The 8785-nt window shown below is 38.5% G+C and overlaps 1 protein-coding gene across 1 annotated transcript; it reads right to left on the minus strand.

Annotated features, from left to right (window-relative positions):
* Positions 1-6178: 6178 nt before the first annotated feature.
* LOC138912627 (calponin homology domain-containing protein DDB_G0272472-like) lies at positions 6179-7599 on the minus strand. The gene is made up of 3 exons (XM_070213797.1): positions 7444-7599; positions 7213-7390; positions 6179-7160 (listed from the first exon to the last, which is right to left on the minus strand). The coding sequence occupies exons 1-3, from the start codon at positions 7552-7554 to the stop codon at positions 6748-6750; spliced, it is 702 nt and encodes a 233-aa protein (XP_070069898.1). The 5' UTR covers positions 7555-7599; the 3' UTR covers positions 6179-6747.
* Positions 7600-8785: the final 1186 nt, after the last annotated feature.

Genomic DNA, 8785 nt, shown 5'->3' on the forward strand with positions numbered 1-8785 from the left:
GGCAAACTGTTCTGGAGTACCAGTCCTTACTAGCTGGATTTAAGGACTTAATTAATAGGTTTGAAAAGGCTGAATCCAACTTTAAAGGCCGAATCCTGGCAGCTGCTTGCCACAATGCTGTCGCTACCTCGGATCGCGTTCCCATTGCTGCCGATTCCGGACCGGACACCGGAGCATCTTCCTGTCTGCAATCCGCGGCTCATTCATCTACTGCTTCAACTGCTGTCAGCTCTGGTTATGTTCCAACACTGGAATCCTACCGCTTGGCTACCAGTAATGCCTCTACTGTTGTTACTGACGGCTGCGCGGCAGACGCCTCCCTTGGACATACACCTCCCGCGGCCTCTTTTGGACCGCCCGATCCCATCGCACCTGCTGATCTACATCCCGTCAACTTTGACCAGGCATCTACGTCGCATGCTGCTGCAGTTGGCTCTGACATAATTTTGACGCCTGCTAATACGAACACGAGTCCATCACAGTCAACCTTATGTGGAGTAGCTCAAAGGGTTCACATGCCCTTATCGGGCGTTGCAAAAAAAAACTAATTTTTGTGTCCCGCCTTAATCCTGGCGCTTCAGAAGATGACGTCAAAAACTACCTGAGCAGCAAACTGAATGTTTCTCGAACCGTACTTACCGTCTTGAAGTTCAAGTTTAAACAGAGACGTGAAATATCTTCGTTTAAAATTGGACTTCCTGAGGAACATCTCGATAAGGTTCTAGATGTTTCTATATGGCCTGAACATGTAATTGTTCACGAACACGGGTTCACGGGCCTCAGATTCCTTCAACCAATGCTTCAAAAAACTAAATAATTCTTTTTCTCTACACTACCAGAACGTTCGCAGTTTATTGGGCAAACTAAGTAAACTGCACGTAAACAGTGTCTCCTTTAATGCCAATGTGATTGCTTTTACCGAAACGTGGCTTAATTCTTCTGTGTCTGACTGCGAAATATTTGGTGGTAATTATGTTATGTATAGATGTGACCGCTCAGTGCGTCTTGGCGGTGGTGTTCTCTTTGCCGTCAAGTGCAATCTTGTCTCTCAACGTATTCCGATAATTGGTACGGATAGTACATTAGAGTTTGTCGCTGTTCGGATTAAGCTTCATGATTATTTTGTTTTCGTATCGTGCTCATACATTCCTCCCCGGTCTGATATTAGCCTCTACCTCCAACATTTGGATCAAATACTGAGTATTCATACTACCCTTGGCGATAACGATCATCTTATTGTTGGGTGACTTTAATATCCCCGCCCTTTCTTGGATGCCCTCAACTGATTCAAGTGCTCTTGTTCCTACCACAGCGCATAAGTTTGTACACGGTCTTATTGATCTTTCATTAGGTCAACTGAACTCAGTCATTAACCGCTCTAGCAAAGTTTTAGACCTTATTTTTGCCTCGGAGTTCGCAAATGTATAAGTAACTCGAATTAGCTCTCTCCCCAATCCTGAAGATGCGTATCATCCTACACTTGAGGTTACTTTAGAAGCATCAGCTCCTTTACTGTCATGTCCCGAAATCGAACCAGCAACTTTTTGCTGTTTTCGAAGAGCTAAATTTGCTGAAATGAATAGTCATTTATCCGAACTCGATTGGTCTTTTATGGATTCAAATGATAATCCCTCACATATTGTAGAACAGTTTTATAGCTTACTATATTCAGCCTTCGATAAGTTCGTTCCCTCATTTCCCACTGGAAACGCGTCTCGTAAGCCTCCGTGGTTCTCTCGTCGACTCTCTTTCCTTAAAAACACCATGTCTAGACTTTTTAAGAAATATAAGAGAACTGGGCTGCAAGTTGACCATTCTAGGTATCTAATTGCTCGTTCAAATTTTTTAGTCCACAATTCCGATTGTTACAACAGTTACCTAAACCGTTGCAGAATCGAATTCCAAACAATCCCAAGCAGTTCTTCGCATTCGTTAATTCGAAACGAAAATCGCAACCATTCCCATCTTGCCTTCATCTGGATACAGTATCAGCCTCTAGTGACTCCGATATTGCGAACTTATTCGCAAAATTTTTCAAGTCCACGTACTCTTCTTTATTATTAGTGAGGATGATGTTTTAAAAAATTTGCAATCAATCAAAACGTCTTTCTCTTCTGGTCCTGATCTTGTACCGAGCTGTATCTTAAAAAAATGTGCCGAGGCTTTGTGCAAACCGTTAACTATACTTTGTCAGATTTCCCTTCTTTACTCGTTTTTCCCTGAAGTTTGGAAGGAATCTTTTATCATTCCACTTCATAAAAAGGGAAGCAAGTCGGACATTAAAAACTACCGTGGTATTGCAAAACTAAGCGCGATCCCCAAGCTACAGCACAAATGCAGCTCAGTAATGTTGCTTTATGAAACGAAGATCAACGACTACAAATCTTCTTGAGTTTACTTCAGTCATCAGAAGCGCCTTTAAAAATGATATTCAACCCGATGTTATCTTTACGGACTTCAGTAAAGCTTTCGACTCCGTGAACCATCAGTTATTATTGAAAAAATTAATACTTTTAGGATTCCCGATCACGTTGACTAAGTGGATCTTAGCTTACCTGACGAACCGGACTCAGAGAATTGCTTTTAAAAGCACAGTCTCTAACCTTGTTCACGTGACCTCTGGTGTTCCGCAAGGGAGCCACCTAGGACCCTTACTGTTTGGAATTTTCATAAATGACTTGCCGATGACGTAAAACTCTGTTTGCCGTTATCGAATCCCGATTCCCAGGCACTTTTGCAAGCTGATCTAAACAATCTGAATTCTTGGTGCATCCAAAATTTGTTGTTTTTGAACAATTCTAAATGTAACTTTATGTCCTTTTATCGGAAGAAGCTTCTCCTCCCTACATATTCTATTGGGTCGAATGAACTTGAACGCATAAATTCCTTTACAGACCTTGGAGTGTTATTCAACCACAACTTAAATTTCTCTAATCACATTGGTATCATAGTTAGTAAAGCAAAAGGGGTTTTTGCCTTTGTTAAGCGTTGGTTGAAGGAATTTGAGGACCCCTACACCACAAAACATTTATACATTTCCTTGGTTCGTCCAATTCTTGAATACTGCTCGTGTGTTTGGTCACCCCAATATACCATTTATCAGGACCTTATCGAATCGGTACAGAAACAGTTCCTTTTGTTTGCTCTACGTGGTTTAAACTGGGAAACCCATCGACACCTGCCATCGTACGTGGATAGACTGCGTCTACTTAACCCTCAAGGATCGTCGAACCTGCCATGGTGTTATGTTCCTGCACAAATTAATTACTGGACTTGTAAATTCAAGCTACCTTCTTGGTCAAATTCGTTTCTCCATCCCTGTAAGGTCTACTCAGCACTTTCGACCAATTGCCCTCGATATTTGTAAAACTAACTTTCAGTTACATGATCCATTTCGCGTTTTATGTTCGCAATGTAATGAACTGTATTTTTTTATATTTTCGGAATGCTCTGTTAATTTAATTGTAACAAACATCCTAACTTACCTGTCCTTGCCCCCTCCCACTTGATGTGAGTAGGGTACTATGTTTATGTTGGCAGATATTTGCTAACTTTAAATAAATAAATAAAATAAAAGCAGCCGAAGTATAAGTAGTTGGCAAAAATTCGGCAAATAAATCCGCAAATTCTGAATCCGACGATGCTGCTTTTGAGTTAAGCGTCCCGATGAAAGCAAAGCCGAAGAATTACGCTTGGCATTAACAAAGTTATAAAACTGCTTCGGATCATTTGAAAATTCGAATTTGCATTTATTTAAATACAAAGAATAGCAATGACTGTTGAGAACATTAAAATCTGAACAAGCCACCACATATTTCTTACTTACTTTTTATAAGTGTTGGATTTAAGATTTTTAAGTCTTTGCAGCGCATTGTTAAACAAAGGAGGCGTGCTTAGCTTTGAAGGAAGCCTGTCAGGAACGCATTCGTCAAGAAAAGTGTTTAAAACACCATAGAAAAGTTCAATTGCACTTTCAATATCCATGCAATTGTACAAATCAGTCCAATTAATTTATTATTTATTTAATTTATTATAGTCACATTTTGGAAAGCATCTCGTTTCAGTTTGAGGAACTAAAGGAGAAAGGGTATCAGTACAGGGAAGGCCAATTGTCAATTCCAATGTTGGATAATATCCGTCTAGATATGCGTCAATTCTAGATACCGTAACTTCATACGGATCTAAAACAAATACTAGATCTAATTGTCTATTTAAAGAATTTCGTATAAAGCTTACTTGCTGTAACGATAATTCTAAAAGGCCATCCACAAAATCATGGGCAGATAAAGCTGTAGCTACAAGTGAGTCAGAGGGAAGAGACCAAGAGATATTAGGGAGATTAAAGTCACCCAAAACAATCAAAAGGTATCTGTTGGAGAGGAAGGATAGTACAGATTATATAGCAGACAGATGGTGTTCATAAATGATTAAATCAGAGCCATGAGGAATATACGTTTTTTGGCACAGTGGAAGGCCTGTTATTTGGCACAGTAGAGAGCCGTTTATTAGGCACAAAGGGAGGCTGGTTATTTGTTCTCGGTTTATTGGGAACAAATTCTTTGATTACCAAATCATCATTAAGCCAAAAGCTTTCAGAAAGTAGTACATTAAACACATCAGGCGGAGCAAATATTTTAAAAGACGTTATCCTGCGGGCGTACGAAAGTCGAAATTGTTCCACTGCAATGCCCTCGGATGGGAATTTTTCTCGTATAAATTCCAAAACATCCTCAGATTTAGTATCTGGGGTGAACCTAGAAACAAATAATTGCTTCCTATGTGGAACAACTGAAACTTTCTTACGCCCCCCAGGAGCAGTCTGAACCTCATTCGGCTGCGGGCCAGAAACGGTACCTACTGTACCCATGGGTATGGTCGGCCCCGAATTTGGTAACTCCGCCGGCTCTAGAGGTTTTTTTCCCAACATGACTTCCGGAAACAGGGACACCACCGGACCCAGCGGTATCCATTGGCACAGTTGCTGAGTCAACAGAAATTGCTGCACTTACCAGGTTTGGATTTGGGGTAGATGCCACAACTTTATTTACTGCCGTTGAGCTTGCCTTTTTGCGTTTGAGCGACACGCTTAGTAATTTTTTATTACTAAATTGGGAACAAACGGAATCAAACCCTTCATTGAGCTTTTTAATAGCTTCCGAAAGATTTAAAAGGCCGTCTCGAGTCTGCCTCATAATGCTGGTCATCTCACTTACCAATTTCCTGCAGGACTCACATGCCCACATGAGACCGGCACGCTGCTCAAGGAAGTCTCTAATTCTGCCATTAAATCCTGCACATTTAACATGCATGATCGTTTCGTAGAACCAGCAGGTCATTAGGTGAAGAAGAAAGAATACACATTGTCATTGAACACATAAGAGCCATTAAATGAAAATTAAAGAAAATAAAATAAAATATGAAAAATACCTCAAGTAAATCTGGCACTGGGATCAAATTCCAAAACCGCAAAGACACAAAGCACAAAAAGTAATAGAGCGCGGATCACGAATTAAATCAAAAGCCAGAGAGCGCGAGAGAAAAAAAAGCTTCTATCGACTGAGCGTGGCTTGTGGGGCACCAACAACTATAACGCAAGAACAATTACAATGTAAAAGCAAGCAAGAGAGAGACAATGAGAATAGCACCCAAAAGTCTATAAGAAGTTTAGAGATGTTCAAAGAAAGTGAAATTACAGTTATAATAGAGAGCGGGAGAGAGAGATGAGAGAAAGAGAGAGAATAAGAGTTTCAGCAAATTAGGAGAGTGCAAATTACACTAACAAAGCAACGATATTAAACCAATCTAAAGAAAAAGTTAAAATAAACTATAACCACGTACCCGTTAAATGGGGGATCTATTTAAAAACACTAACACGATTGTAAGGCTAAACTTTGTTGATAAACAAACACAAGACACTTGCAAAACACAACACACACAAAACACACTTGTAAACACAACCGTTCACAAGCGACGCTAAATCGATTTTTTGATAGAAAGATTCTTCGCTTCTTGTCCTAAACTGAACACTACAATTGGTTCTGCCTACCATTACTAATATAATTAGGGTGTTCAATTGCGTTGCAAAAGTGTTAACTTTGTAAGTTTGCCAGACGAGAATTGTGAACGCCCAATATTTTAAAATATCGTTGCAGGAAATTGACGTTCAATAAAAAGCCAACTTTTAAATTGTTGTATTGAGATGTTGTAATAGGAAGTCCCGGTAGCTACAACGATTCTAAAATATTCAAAAATTCAATAATTGGAAAGCACCTTAAAAGACATTTTAGTGAAAATCAGTGGATTGCAGGCGACTCTGCCTATACACTTTCAGTAAATTTAATTACCCCATGCCGCAGCAATTCACGTCAGTTGGAACCGAATGAGCAGCTGAATTTCAATAAAAGACACAGCCAATACCGCGTTAGAATCGAAAATTGTTTCGGGATTTTGAAAGAAAAATTCTGTAGTTTAAAAGAACTTAGACTACGACTATCAAATAGTTCAGCCCTGGCATCTCTCTGCGATTGGTGGTTGGTTATGGTTATGGTGTGCTGCATAATTCATAACATTTTACTGACTGATCACGATATACCGGACCAACAAGGACATTTAAATGAATTCCAGAACGGCAATGAATCAGAAATAGAAAATACTCGAAATCCTGCTGCCGCCGAAAATAAAAGGAATAGCTTGTACCACCTCATGTTTGAATAATAAATAAAATTATCTTTTTAAGATTTATTGCATTTATTTTTTCATGTCAAGCTCCATCTTTAACATTCGCTCCTTGTGTTCTAGTTCCATTTTAAGTTTTTTCATATCGTTGTCCAATCGCTTTTCCTCTATTTCCAGTTTCCGGTTTTCTAGTTCCTTGCTCCACATAAACTTCTCCCTTTCCAGAGCAAGCGTATCCTGCCTAAATTTCATTCTTTCGGAGTCCATTTCTTGAAGTTTCGCTATTGCAGTTTTTTCTGTCTTCCGTTTAGTTTTACCTTCGAAGGACAGATCCGAAGCAATATCTATATCAACTTTTTCTTCAGGAATCTCAATAATGCTCCCCTCATAGTTTTGCGATTCGTGTACCACTATGTCCAGATCTTTTTCCACAAAGAATATCGATCGCAGTAAATAGTACTTGGGACACATCTTTAAGATTTTTGCTGCGAAAGTATTTTAGATAGTTTAAAATACTTTGAAAAAATGAAATGTTACCCTCAATAGTTGTCTCAGAATCTTCCTCCTCTATTCCTGCTCCTGTTGACCTACAAAAGTCTTCTGCCTTTCGCCAAGCCAACTTCAAATGACGCACTTTAAAACGGAGACTGTTCCAAGAAGCGTCAATTTTTGTAGTCTCCAACAACTTCTTGTAGTAAAGTTGGGCCGTTGGTTTCTATAGGCTTAAATATTAGCTACAATTATAACTCACATTCTGCAAGCTCTTACCTCAACATTTTTGTGCTCCAACATATAGTCTAGGATTTTATCAACTTCGCTCTCTGACCATCGCTTAGTTTCGACCTCCCTGGTACGCTTTCTAGAGGGTTTTTCTTCCATTGAAATTATTCTTCAATTATTTTGATTTATAGAAGAAAATTTTTTTTCTTTTGCATTTAAAAATCAAATTTGTTTCTTAGCTTTCACTGTCATTATTATGGATTCAAACCCAACTTTTCGGTATATTTTTAGTATTTTAGCTTAAATTCCTACCCATTATTAACCCCCTATTTTTACACAAGTACAACGGATTTGTATACATAGGCTGGGGTGTTGTAGGCATAGCAAACTATTTTGTATGGAAATTGTTGTTGGAACTGACTTACACTTTACAACGTTTGCAACGCAATTGAATACCCTAATTGTGTATATTTTTTTTATTAAAAAATTAAACTTGTTAGTGGGTGAACGAGTTTTTGCTTTGTTTTATATTTAAAAGAGTATAGAATTCCAAAAAATGTTAATAGTTATACTAACAGTTACACAGTTTTTGACTCGCACACTTTTGAAGTCAAAAACACATCGTATTAAAAACACATTGTGTAAAAAACTCGGCGTGTTAATAACACGTTGTGTTAAAAACACAAGCCGGCTGTGTGTGCTAACAATTATTTTTCTCATTTGCTCACACTGTGAAATACAATTTTTCATGTTTTTAACATGTGTGTTAAATTCCGAACCCTCCCAGCGGGAACATTCCTCTGGAAAATAACATATTTTCAAGAGGTTTCTCCATACAAGCTGAAGGGACAAAACCTCATTCACCCCTTACATTTCTTCCGTCTCTGGTTTCAAAATACACGGGGGTGACACAAAAAGTAAGGGGGAAATGAGGTATCTATGGGGCTTTCCTAGGGAATTTACATTTTCCCTACACCGCACTATGGGGTAAAAGTCCCCTTTTACTGGCATTTAGGCATTTTTTAAAAGTGTTCAAATTGGAAAAAAAGTAATGGGAACGTATTAACAAAACATCAAACTGTTATGCCTTATACTTAAAATGTTAATTTTTAACAGTGTTATGTTAAAATAACAGCTGCAAAGTCAGCTGTTGTTTATGAAAGCGCACGTGCCAAGTTTGCACAGTTTTTGTGGTGAACTTTGATATCTTCTTATTCGCGTACAAAACAACAAATAAACAATCTAACTTTTGAAAATGGATTTCCCAGGTTTGGACTATATGTTAAATGTAACTAATTGTTCAAATTGTGCGTGTTTATACTAATATTTGTTAATTTTATAACTGCATCTTTAGCTGGATTCTGAAAAATATTTTCAACTTTGGAAAGGA

This window comes from Drosophila takahashii, chromosome 2R (assembly GCF_030179915.1).
Source record: "Drosophila takahashii strain IR98-3 E-12201 chromosome 2R, DtakHiC1v2, whole genome shotgun sequence".
NCBI lineage: Eukaryota > Metazoa > Arthropoda > Insecta > Diptera > Drosophilidae > Drosophila > Drosophila takahashii.